Raw genomic sequence first — 14,043 nt, 5'->3', positions numbered from 1 at the left:
AAGATCTACCCGAGAAAGGTACGAACTTTGCCCTTTACTATTGGCCGCTACAAAATCCCATTTTGAATTCCATTGCGATATTGGTTGGAAAATACCGATAATCACTATTACAGTTTCATGAAGAATTGCTTTGGCACCATCATTTACAATAATCTTTACCAGCCGCACTTTGTTCAGGTGTACACTAATAGCTCCCGTCAAGAGACATCAACAGTAAATGTGCGTTTATTGCCCTAAGCCGAAATACTTCAAGCGATTTCGTCTGGCCCCAAACTGCTAAATTTTACATGGAAGCGATAACACTTCGACAGGCTCACAAGTTTGCTTGTTACACGTGGTACCAGAACCTGCCGGTAGTGTCAGCGTGCCGCGCGGGGTAGCCGCGTGGTCCAAGGCACCTTGTCCCGGTCCTCGCGGCTCCCCCGTCAGAGGTTTAATGGGTGTGAGTGTCGTTCTTAGCGTAAGTTAGTTTAAGTTGGAGTAAGTAGTGTGTAAGCTTAGGGACCGATGACCTCAGCAGTTTGAACCAATAAGACCCTACCACAAATTTCCAATTTAGTGCCAGCTTAATGAAATCTACTGAAAACCAAAAGTGGAGCAGCAAAATTGATATAGCAGTTCTGGAAATTATACGAGAATCATTTCTAAATTAACGAAGAGGTATGAGTGTCTCCTGTCTGAAAAAAAAATCAGCCAACTGACGCAGGAAATCTGGGCTGTGTGGCCCTACAATGAATGTCAGTCTACCATCACCCGATGAAAAGTTACGGACGATAACTGGTTGAGGAAGAAAATGATAAAGAATGACGCCTTTCAACCTGACATAGAGGTCAATATTGCGCTGCGATCCAACCAATAATTAGAAGCTCCTTTACCTACCCCCCCCCCCCCCCCGGGGCTTCGAACATTTAAGGCTAACAGGAAGATGCTAACAGCCTCGGTACAAACTATAGTTCAAATCATTACCACTTACAACAGACAGGCTTCACGCGTAAGCTTTTCTGCGACAGTCAGACTAATGAAGAAGCGTGTCTAGAGCACATGCTGTTAACAGCAGATTCTTCGAATCACATTAAAACCGTTAACTGGCAAATCTAGTGAAATGGAAGGCAAAGTGCTATTGTTTTATTGTGCCATGAATATCACCAAACATATAAAGCCATTTTTGATTTATACGATAAGCTAGTGTTCTGTTTGTGGCTACGTAATCACTCTGATCTCAAAGCGTATGCTTTTTTAATTGCGTTGAAGTCTCTGATTCCTTAGCCATATTGCACCTACAAGGAGATTGCTCGTAATTTAAAATCATCTTTCAAACTGTTTATGTTGTGATTGCGCTTTCCACACGGTTTCATATTTGTATCAAGCTGGCAGCAGTGTGCTTCAATAGACCCAAGCTAAATAAAAGAAATGTAGCAACTTAATGATACGACGGCATCATTAGTTGCTGGGTCTACTAGACAGAATCCCGGGACGCTGAGAAGTAGGTAACAGGTAGACCGCAGTGCCGGTATTGTTGAATATACCGCAATGAGTGGGTACAAGGACTTCTTGTCGGTTTCGACGAAACACGGGAAATATTCTTCATACGTAAGTAACGTGTAGACCAAGTATAACCACTCCACAGGCCCCCACTTATGGCTTTAACTCGTGACAAAATTCAGCTATGCATGCAAACATTATTAGACAGGATAATAAATTTTTTAATGTGTTACACAACTTTTTATTATCTTAATTTCACATGACATACTTTTCGGGTTACAAGCCCGGTTCTCGCGTTACGCTATTGTCTTGAATGCGAAATCAATGTCATGTGAAATTAAGATTTCAGAGTAGTACGAATTTGTATGTTTACATGAACAATTATTTCAATGTTATTTACTAAGATCTCAAATACAATCAACCAAGATGTACGCAAGCAGCCATTTGCAATACCTATAGCCACCACAAAATGTGCAGTTCCAAGGTACCAGATTTTCAAAGCAGTTTATCTGTATCCCAATGTCTGGAAACATCAGTAGTGGAGGACTCATTTACAATAGACTGTGCGACCTATAAATTGGACCACAAAGACCGGAAAAATCTGCTCCTAACATACCTGCCAAGGTCTAGTTATCGGATTCTCATCGCATATCTAGTGATATCCCAATTCTGTATTGGCTTGTACCAAACATTAGCGATTAAGTGTTTAACTTCTGGTGTTCTAAGGTATCGTGTTTCAAACACATACGGAGCTCCATACATCGCTGGAGAACGTATGTTAAGCCTCAAAATTATTGAGATGAGGCTCTGCGACCAGTTTAACGTTTCCACAAGCGCAGCTGGCTTCTACTTCTCTTCATCAGTGATAAAGACTGACAACTCGCACCTGTTCTAGTTGTGATTTTTTATTTCTGGAAATATCCACAACAAGGACTGGACAGCAGCCTCTTTAGATCTAAATCGTGTAGATATAGCTAGTCTGCGTTGCATTGAAGAGGTGGACTACAGCCTCTCCGCCACTACCAAGCACTCTTTCACAACTAAGCAGTGTTTTTCCTCTTGCGTCACGTCATACTGTGTGCGTCATATCGCTGTACAGAAAGAAAACAGACTGGAGTTCACAGTATCCTTTATTAAGCGTGTTATTTTTCTTACGTAGATTATCATGTCTTGTTACTTATTTGTAAAGGTGTATCTTATGTTAAAGTGCTTATTTTAACGCACTTTTTGGATACCGCGTTAGAGATATATCTTCATCTAACTTTTATCTAGTTGCGCTGCCCTTCAACAACCTGTTCAGAAAATTCTCTCTTCTTTCTGGATGAAGCCTAAATTTTGCATATTAGAGTAGGTATTTATTTCATTACTGATATTATCTTGATAGTGTCGTTTTAGGTCAGTCTGATTACGACTGAATACGAAGAATTTTTCGTGCTTTATGCGTATTGCCATTATTATTTGAAAGGCATCATCAGTGTCAAATTTCATAATGCTGCTCTACTTGTGTTCCATTCCCGGTTGTAGAGCTGTCCCTCTGCTTACTACCATTCGAAATTTCATTTGTACAGCACTAGTAAATGAACACAAATTTACTTTATTAATCGGTTTGGATCCGAAATCGGAACAATAACACGTCTACGAAATTTGTAACAGATGTTGCTTTACAAATAATAAAGGCGAAACGCGTGTGGCACGAGGAATTGCTTTAATTATACGTCATTAGATGGATCAGAAGTGATAATCATCCAGATAATACTACACGCAACTGAGAGCGACAGAACAACGGAAGTTAAAAATTTAATCGCTAATGTTTGCTACAAGCCGATACAGAATAGGGATATCACTAGATAGGTGTTAAATTTATTACATGCGTAGCAGAAACACCACTCGTAAAAAATGGATGTTATTTGACACCGAATGAAATTTACAAAAGAATTCATTTGCGTCAATGTATTTTATTAGACATCCTTTTGATTTCCTCTCATTTTAACCGGACTTCACAATTTACTGTAAGTGGCTTCTTATTGTTATCTTGTAACGCTACCCCGTACGTCCTTCATCGGGAAAAGACATCGCAAGTAGGCTTCGGACATTTCAGTTAATAAGTAAACGAATATTATCTTATTTGATCGCAGCAGTCATAAAGCGTCGAACGTGAATTCCAAATAACACATTCATCGCGTATTTATTTGAGCTACAGTGACATTAAAGATACATAACACAATCTGTCCCTTTCTATAGAGTTCATTTATTTCAAACCTGTCTCCTTAGCCGAGGAACTTCACTGTAGTACGATATCATTCGATGAGGCAGTAGTCGCTTCGAATATCAATCGCGGAAGAAATTTTCATCCAAACGGTATGGAAGAGTGATTCACAGCTCACGATTATTAGCCTGCGTTGGATGCCAAACCAATCCTTAGTGTCTTCTAGAGTGAACTTTTGATAGTGATTCATTGAGCCGATTTGGTGCAACATCGGCTACCCATTTGGTGCTATTTAAGATGATCATGTCGCTTGGCGACATCAGGTTTCGTCCTACAGTTTCCTGTCATTCCATTCCCATCTAACAACACGAATGTAGTAGTACAGTCCATAACAGTCATCGACAACCACAACCACAACCTTATTCTTTCAAGATGTGTATCGGAAGGTGTAATAAGAGTAGCTGCATCATAACCTAGAGCAGACCAGTTGTGCCGAATCTCCGTACACTACCCAACGCTCGCTTAATATTCACAGGATGGTTGCAATTAAGCTTTCGCTACTTGAGAGGGTCCCCAGAAAAAATGAGTGAGCCTATGACAATTAAACTTTATGGGAACATTTTTAACGACATGAAAAAGAGAAATAACGAATAAACCATTTAAAGAAACACATTTCAATTTCAAGAGGGGAGGGTACCGTTTGTTAATTGCGTACCACGTTTACGTTCGAGGTAGCACACTTTGCTCAATGTGACGAATACTTACACACACGACAGCCTGCTCTACTGTTGCCCGACCCGTCTCAGGTGAAGAGTTGGCTACCTCTCCTCTGTGCTCATCATCAAGCTAGTGTCCTGAACTCTCAGTCAGGGCGACAGTAACTTCAACAACTTGTGGCAAAATTGGCCATTGGCCTCCCCCACGAGCAATTCCAAAATCGCCAGTCAATTCGAACTTCCGAATAATGTTCTTCAACCCACATACGGAAAGAGAACCTGTCCGTACTCCTTTACTGCGTATATGCTCAGGAAGGGCAGCAGACTATTGCTGTCGTTTTAATAAAATAGCTTTACAAGTAAAACCCTGCCCTCCTTTTCCATGTTGACTGTCGGCAACTGCAACGGAAACTGATGCTTGTGTTTCATCCCTGTGTCGTCGTACCGGTATCGGCACCTAACGACAAATCATGACACTAACACTACTAACAACGCAAATCGCGCAGCGCATACTCTGAACAACATTCCTATAAGGTTGGTTACCCATTGTGTAAACAGTTTTCCATCTACACTTGTTTAAGAAGTGAACGTTTAATTAGTACCATCCTGTGGGTCGCAATTGACTCCATTACAGTTTTATTTGTAGGTGAGAACGGATTGTAATATTATACAGCCACACATTTCTCTTCTTCCATATGTGCTAACAGAAATACACTTTCTATGTCTAGAACGAATGCTGCGAGGAAACGTAATTCTCTCTTAAAATGTGTTTCATTTATGAAGCGCATTTGAACGGCGCTACTGTTTCTGCAACAATAAAATTTGCTATTTCCTGTCTATTACAAATGACTGCTGCAATTCTGCAACAGTAAATAAAATTTTAAAGTGTAATGCCACTCAGGATTTTATCTTGTGCAACATTTGTTCCACGAATTAATTAGCTTTAAATAAGGAAGCACTTCACCGAACAAACTAAATCCATACAAGGAAAACGGTGAAAAATCTGCAGATCCACTGGTATTGCTCGAAATCAGAAGTCAGCTTCTTAAGCATAGAACTTGAAAGCAAATTAATAAATTTCTCCACATTCTTTGATAATGTTGTGAAATAAAAATAAATAAATAAATAAATAAAACAATAAAGATAGAAAAAGTAGTCATGTATGTGCTACATAGTAAATAATTTTTATTTTTATGTTGTTACTGAAGTGTACCTTTTCTGTAAAGTAATATTTACGCTTTATGGCGACTTGTAACATTATTTTTCCCTATCTTTCTTATTATGGTTTTCTGTGAGCGATGATGGCCAGAAGTGACTTTCTGCAAATTATTTACACAAATGAAATATGCTTTTACATTGCTAGAACCTACTACAAATGACTGTTGCAGTTCTGCAACAGCAAATAAAATTTTAAAGTGTTATGCCACTCAGGATTCTATCTCGTGCAACATTTGTTCCACGAATTAATTCACTTTAAAAATCGAAGCACTTCACAGAACAAATTAAATCCGAACAAGGAAAACGGTGGAAAATCTGCAGATCCACTGGTATAGCTCGAAATCAGAAGACAGTGAAATTACGAGGTCGATGCTACATTTCACGCACAGTACTTATCATTAAAATGTAAGATATAAAAATAGCTGAGAATGGGAATTACTTTCCATAACGCATAGCACACAGGACAAACTAGATAAGTAATAAACCTTACTGCCAGCAGTGTGTTATTTTGAAGTCGGCAACACGTTAGCGTTAAGAAAACAAAACGTATAACTCAACATTAACGACAGACTAGCATCGATTGTGGTTCTAGGTGTCTTTCAGTACTCAATCATGAAACAGTGTAAGTGCCACCGCCAGTGAGGTATTCTTCCGTTGTTAGCCATGATGAGAAATTTCGCTGTTATTTGCAACTGAATAGATCAAGCATAATTTTTATCGCCTTACAATATTTAATAAGTGTGTCACTGAACTGTTAATTATATTGACAGCCAATTTGCATACTGGAAGTGTTCATAAACCAACAGGATACGTAAAACGGAATATGCGGGTGCTTACAGCACAATGGATGTTTGAAAACAGTGTACAGTAATACTCAAAGACATTACTTAAGAGTATTAAACATATTGGATACTTGGTGTACTCCAATATTTACTTTTCAGTTTTCAGGTAAATAGTTTCAATTTTTTCTTAACGTATCTAAGTTGTTAGTAAAAATAGTCGTTTACGTTGGTTCGTAACATTTAACATATTCTGAATTAACGTAACCTTTCTATTTACACATACTTACAACAGATCCAATTAGTTGTATCCTATACTACCAACAGGCGACACAGTCAACACACATACAAAGGTACAGTTTGGTTTAAACAAAACAGAACAAGAGTAGAGGGGAAAAGGACGTGCAGTCCTAATTTACAACAACCTCTTATCGTCTACGAACGTACAAAAATATTCACTGGGCGAAAATCATGCACATGTTCATCGGAAGAAAAATACGCAAGTGAAGGACACAGGGAGAGTGAAGTAGTGCTTTGGCACTTGGTAAATAAATGTATGTATTTATCTATGATGTCCACACCCACCCGTCAGTTTTCGCTACTATTCGTGATACGCACTGTATGACAATATTGCAGTTGAGCAGCCCTGGCGCCCCTCTCAGCTTGTCGCTCCAAGCGGCCGCTATTAATTATGATACGTCCTCTATGGAAATCTTAGAGTCGTAGCGCCAGACGACGCTTTATGTCACGTGTACCGTAAGTCGACCCTAAGTAAGTGTAACGAGCATCGTTGTCAATACATGGCTAGTGTCATACTACACAATCTGATCCTGTCAGATGCGCAGATGTATTTGATATGGGTGGGCAATGTGTGGTCTACGCTAGGCGACTCTAGAAATGCTTACATGTGTTGGCCTTAAATGGTTGATGCATTATTGTGTTGCCTTATAACAATGTCTTTAGCAACACATTTGCCCATTTTGGAAGACTTAGCGTCGGTGTTTAGACAGTCTTTTCAAATATGAAACTAATAACTGACCACAACCTGCATCTGTGTAACTGAAGTGTAAGGTTGTGTTTAGTGAGGTACCGTACCATTAACAGTGACTTTACTGTAGTTCAAGCTTTACATGATTTATGAACGAGCGGCCAGATTTGTCAGGCGAACTATTCATGTTCATATCTCCGACTTATAACCTATCTATCATTTCCGTAAAGTTACATCTTAATCTTGGTGGGATTATTTACAAGAAGTCGGAAAAATGATCACTTAAGTTCCATAGGACACGATTGGGAAAGTTTGGAAGTGTTTAATGTCGAAAGAATGACGACGTCCGTCGTTTCATTATTTTTATTAAACTAGATTTAACGTAATTTTTTCTATACAAGTCTCATATTTGAGTATGGTCATCATTTGGCTAGACATGTTACTGCTTTAATACAGACTTTCAGGGAATTTTGGGAAGTTACGTAGAAAACGTTTCACGATTGTTGTAATGGTTGGTCGAAGACTAAAATCGAACACTTTCGGTTACTGTCGCAGGTACAATCTTCAAGGTGTTGACATAAAAGTTTAGGTAGGTAGAAGACCCAACATACGTAACATTTTATTTGAAAGAGACAGTCACATTCCGCAGAGAGCTGTCGATTTCTCAGTACTATGTTGCATATAATGACCAGTGGGAGCGTTGTGCGTTGTGTGCAAGGAAATTATAAGATCTACGATTAAGTATTGTATACTGCAGTAAAGTGGAAAACAATCATGCAGGAAATACAACAATTCAAGAACAGAAAGTCTAATTCCCATGCGGAGGGATAGGAACGAAGAGCGTGCTCTTCACTTGTCATGACCACAGATCTCAGGCCTGGCTACTTGCCCTGTTTATTGTTCAGCATCTGGTTCACGGCTTTCAGCACAGATGTCGGGATCTGGAATAAAACAAAAGGAGTCAATTAGAGGAATTAGAGGTAATGCTATGATAGCGAACAGGCGAACGGAGCAAAAGAGGAACGTCGTTTGGCAGCTTAAAGTGAAACTAGTTTATTGTAAATCGATCTTAACACACACACACACACACACACACACACACACACACACACACACACACACACATTATATATCAATGTCAGTGCGAAGAGCGAACGCGTGTATCTACCGGGTGATCAGGATAGAGAGGTAAAATATGACACACTTGCTTGGAATGACATGGGGTTTTATTAGAACCAAATGTCCGACACATGATACTGGATAGCAAAACGTCAGAGACTGCGCATGATAATCGTGTATAAAAGGAGCTGTAATGAGAGAGAGAATCAGATGCGGCAGCAGTCGCAGCATGTCCGTTGACAAATGCAACTGTGGCGAGAATGATTTCGAAGTTCGAAGCCACGGACTGTTTACACGATAGACCCCGTAGTGGCTGACCGAGCACAAGGCGTAATGCTGTTGAGACAGTGCAGCAAGAAATGGAGGCTGTAGCGGGTTCGTCTATGCACGCGGAAGTCAGCGCTCGTGCAGCCGCACGTCGCACCGGCATTCCATACACTCCTCTTTGGTTGGCACTTAGGCGTACCCTCCGATGCTATCCGTACAAAATCCACAAAATCCATCGGCATCGTGAACTGTTACCTGGCGATTTAGTGAAGCGGAGGGCATTTGCTGTGTGGGCATTCCAAAAGATGGTTGAGTAACGTGTTGTGGACCGACGAAGCTCATTTCACGCTCCGAGGGTCTGTCTACGACCACAACTGCAGAATTTGGGCTACCGAAAATCCTAGAACTGTCGTGGAAACTCCATTGCACGACGAGAAAGTCACGGTATGGGTTGGATTTACCACATAGGGCCTTTTTTCTTCGAGGAAATGCTTGATTCTGGTTTTGTAACTGGTACCGTGACGGGTGAGAGGTACGCCGATATTTTACAGAATCGCATCATACCCAGCCTGGCTGATAAACACCTGCTGGAACGTACGATGTTTATGCGGGATGGCGTTCCACCACACATTGCTAGACGCGTGGAAGATCTGCGCGCGTCGTTTGGTGATGATCGTGTGCTCAGCCGCCACTTTCGTCATGCTTTGCCTCCCAGGACCCCAGGCCTCAGTCCGTGCGATTATTGGCTTTGGGGTTACCCGAAGTCGCAAGTGTATCGTGATTGACCGGCATCTCTAGGGAGGCTGAAAGACAACATCCGACGCCAACGCCTCACCATAACTCCGGACATGCTTTACAGTGCTATTCACAACATTATTCCTCGACTACAGCTATTGTTGAGGAATGATGGTGGACATATTGAGCATTTACTGTAAAGAACAACATCTTTGCTTTGTCTTACTTTGTTATCCTAATTATTGCTATTCCGATCAGATGAAGAGCCATCTGTCGGTCATTTTTTGAACTTTTGTACTTTTTTGGGTCTAATAAAACCCCATGTCATTCCAAGAATGTGTGTCATTTTGTACCTCTCTATCTACATTATTCCGTGATTTGTTCAGTTTTCAAATTTATACTGACTTTTTGAGCACCCGGTATATACGCTCGCTCTGACACTGATGTTTTTAATTTTTAAACGTAATAACCTTCAACTAAAGTCAAATGACACTTAACAATGATTGCAGTGATTATGCTAGTAATTTGAGTTCATACTGGCACTACTCGCTCTTCAAGTCTGGAACAATTTTGTGACTAAACTGTCATTTCAACAACGTCCAAACAAACAATACGTTGGTGATATTCCTGTCATATTACAGCTCCTCTGCTGTTGTGGTAGCGTTTCGGAAATTTACCTCATGTTACACGCATTTGAAATAATTGAGGTCAATTATACTGTGATCTCATATACCGGGTGTTTATAATTAATTTTTCCCTATTTAACACGCTATAATACGGAAACTAATTACTGTACGAGTACCAAACATGGTAGAATTAATGTCCAGAGCTGGGATACATGACTTCCTTGCGTCACAGCGCCACCGCCCAGTTCCAACTATGGCCACCAGGTGCCGTGATCAGTCATCGTGATTCATAGTCTCTCCCACATCTGACACAATCCAGTCCATTGTATGAAATCATATGGGTCGTAAGTGGTAAGCTCATTAGTCCCTAAGCTTACACACTACTTAACCTAAATTATCCTAAGGACAAAGACACTCAGCCATGCCCGAGGGAGGACTCGAACCTCCCCCGGGACCAGCCGCACAGTCCATGACTACAGCGCCCAGACCGCTCGGCTAATCTCGCGCGGCATCTGACCAGTCGCTGTGCACTTGTTGACGTGTGAATATGAGCTTGGATAAAAGGAGCAGGGTATTATTGGTAAAGCCCTGTTATCAAAACAACAGCAATGCTGCTCCTGCACTTCGAGAATATCGCCGGCTGAAAGGATTCAGAAAGGGTCCCCTATCTCCATCTGCGGTGCGGAGCATGATGAACTCCAGGAAGAGGCTGACAACCGGTTGCATCACACGTGGTTCATAAAATCGCTGTTGCTATGGCAGCAACGCTGCGCGGAATTCCCGATCGTCAGACAGTGAGTCTGCTGTGTCACGACAGTTGAACATCCCGTGGTCCACTGTACAGAAGGTGGTTCGAACCATTCCCAAATGGTAAGCTTGCACCACAGGACGCACAATGACGGGTTGGCTTCGTTCTCCACTTTCTCGCAAGGGTTGAAGTTGTGAGGGATGGCAGTGGACCATCCTATGGGCAGACGATGCTCACGTTTCTCTGACGGGAAAAGTGAACACACAGAATTACCGAGTCTGGGCATCGTCACGTCAAGTCATTGTGTGTGAAGTTCCTCTTGTGGTGAACGTGTCACCATACGATGTGTCTTCAGGACTACGTTCATCATTGGATCAAAGACGTGCAGTGTGACTGGCCACATTACTGGCATATGCTTCGCCAGCATGTCATACCCGCCCTGAAGGTCAGCATATCAAGAGAAGTAGCAGCATACCTACGGACATGCTTCGCTCTGCTGTGCAGAATGCAATCCAGCGCTTTCAGTATCCTCTGGACACTGACGGGAGCTTTACTGAAGCCCTCTTGTAGCAGTAATGGAACCGGTACGTAATGGTATGTTTTACCGTAAGAGCACATTAAAGTGTTTCAACTGAAGTGGTTCTACTTTATTTCTCTTCCCCATGAACATAAAATTAACGCTACCAAGTTTGGTCCTCGAACGGTAATTGGTTTCCACGTTATAATTGACCCACTTAAGATTTGCAGCTCATATCCACATGCGGGCAATTGCTTTTTGAGGGGTACTCCACTACTTATGTTTATTCGATGCTTCTCAGTTTTCTTTCTGAAATGGATGAGACAGACCAGCATTCACAGAGAACAGTAATTCCCATTGTACTTCAAGCCGACTGTCACTGTCAAGGCTTGAAAACCGTCCCCGGTCGCTATCAGCTAGCATCTTTTTACGACCGCTGCTCTTACGCCGTGTTACATAGTTGCGAGTGGTACACCATTCGTTGTAAACAGGTTGGACAGCTGATGTCCATACACCAACAAATCGAGCAATTTCATTCTCTGTGTGTCGTATGGAAACGTCTGAACACGATAGCTCTTTTTCGCCATTCTGTTACTTTTACGCCGATAATCCAAACCATTATGACTGCCCACCGCAACGGTGGACGCCGCCTGGAGGCAAAAGTATGCTAGCTGGGCAGACAGAGATAGGGGATCACCCTAGCGAAGATATGGCCTCCAAATGGGGAAATCTGTTGAGATAAGCGAATTTGACAAGGAGCAGAATATTATTATTACGCAAAGCCTGGGAACGAGCCTCTAGAAAACGGCGAAGCTAGTCGAATGTTCACGTGCTACTGTCGTGAGCACCTACGGAAAGAGGCAGAATGACAGTGAAACAACCAGTGGGTGTTTAATGATTGGACGTTCGCTATTCTTCACAAAACGTGGGGTTCGGAGGCTTGTCTGCTGCGTAAGGTAGGATAGATGGTATTCTGTGGCATCTCTGCCAAAAGGCACAATGCTGGTTCGTGAAATTCTAATACGCTTGCGTGGGACATGCGGTAGTCATTGAAGACACGCTGACAATAGGGTAACCACCTGCATCCCCTCATACTTGATATCTTTCCCGAAGGCAATGTCGTCGTTCAGCAGTATAGCTGTCCGTGTCTCAGAGCCAGAACTGTGCTACAGTGGTTTGAGTAGCATTGTAGTGATGTTGATGTCTCAGGGACGACTTTCGCCTGATTTAAATGCTTTGGAACCCAGATGGGTCGCTAACAGGCACGATCACCCCATACGTAAATTAGTTGCACGTTACTGATGCTTATTACATGAACTGGGGGAAGACATCTAATGTCACCTACCTCTACAAACATACCCACAAACTGTCGCATTCCTGATACGCTTTACGAGAGAGGCCACCTTAACCGCTTTTGTTATTCATCCACGACTCACGGCCAGACCAAAACTTCGATATGTCGTCGTTACTACGTCATAACATATACTCGCACACACGTTATGTAATTACCATACACAGGAGAGTATTTTAACTGAGTCCTAGCCTAGCATAGGCGGATGAATACGATACTGCGGTGCATGAGGTGTTATTACGTTCCCAGACAACACTATGAATGAAATCGCTCTATTTGTTGGTGTATCAACAAATATTGTTCAACGTATCTACAAGGCATGGTGTACCACTTGCGGGAGTGTAACACTGGGTAGAGACAGCATGAATGTCAGAAAGAATATTGGCTCAAATGGATCTGAGCACTCTAGGACTTAACATCTGAGGTCATCAGTCCCCTAGAACTTAGAACAACTTAAACCTAACTAACCTAAGGACATCACACACATTCATGCCCGAGGCAGGATTCGAACCTGCGACCGTAGCGGTAGCGAGGTTCAAGACTGAAGCGCCTAGAAGGAACATTACATCGTTCTTTTTAACAACTCAGGCACTGTAATATCGTAATATTTTATCCCGGGAACCTAGATTAAGCTGCAATTTCAAGGCCCAATGAGAAATACGTTGATGGTACTATTCGCGTAAAACTACAAGTACTTTGCAGTTATGATCTTTTTCGGTAAGTACCTCATTCTTGCATTCATTAGTGTGAATTTTTTATGGACGTCAAGAATATTGCTTTTATATATGTTTGGGTCAGAGTATAAAGAGTTGTCGATATCTTGATTATCACTGACGAAGTGACATTTGGGCCCACAAATCGTCACAGATCTCATAAAATTATTACCATAAAATTTATTTGTTTGTTATTTATCTCATCTCTCTCTAAAAAATCTTATACTTGTTTACAAAACCAATTATCAGAGGTTACACAAAAATCCGAAAATTTTCGCAGAAAATTCGCTATAGCGACTTAAGGTCAATCGTAATTAATGGTACTGCGATGAAACCATTTAATATTTTACTTCATGTATCTGTGAAGTACTACGAATGCATTCTTCATGATTGTTGTGTAATAGATCATAACAAGGAAACGGTAATATATAAGTGAAACTTGAAGCATCATGAAGGAATCGTACATTTACAGCAGATACTACAAATGAGTGACACACAATTCTTAAACAGAATATCAACAGGAAAAAATTAGTATTTTATGACTAAAGATTGTGAACTGAGGATCATTTACATACAAA

The 14,043-nt window shown here is 41.3% G+C and overlaps 1 protein-coding gene across 1 annotated transcript in view; it reads right to left on the bottom strand.

The window, feature by feature from the left end:
• The window catches only part of LOC126354147 (uncharacterized), a 102,280-nt gene that overhangs the window by 36,780 nt on the left and 51,457 nt on the right, over positions 1 to 14,043 (bottom strand). Inside the window, exon 4 of the mRNA XM_050003557.1 lies at positions 8,279 to 8,330. Coding sequence (XP_049859514.1) covers positions 8,279 to 8,330 — 52 coding nt within the window. The remainder of the gene's footprint in view (positions 1 to 8,278; positions 8,331 to 14,043) is intronic.

This window comes from Schistocerca gregaria, chromosome 3 (genome assembly GCF_023897955.1).
Source record: "Schistocerca gregaria isolate iqSchGreg1 chromosome 3, iqSchGreg1.2, whole genome shotgun sequence".
In the NCBI taxonomy this organism is placed as follows: Eukaryota; Metazoa; Arthropoda; class Insecta; order Orthoptera; family Acrididae; genus Schistocerca; species Schistocerca gregaria.
The sequence above is the reverse complement of the archived record's forward strand: the minus strand, read 5'-3'. Positions and strand labels throughout refer to the sequence as shown.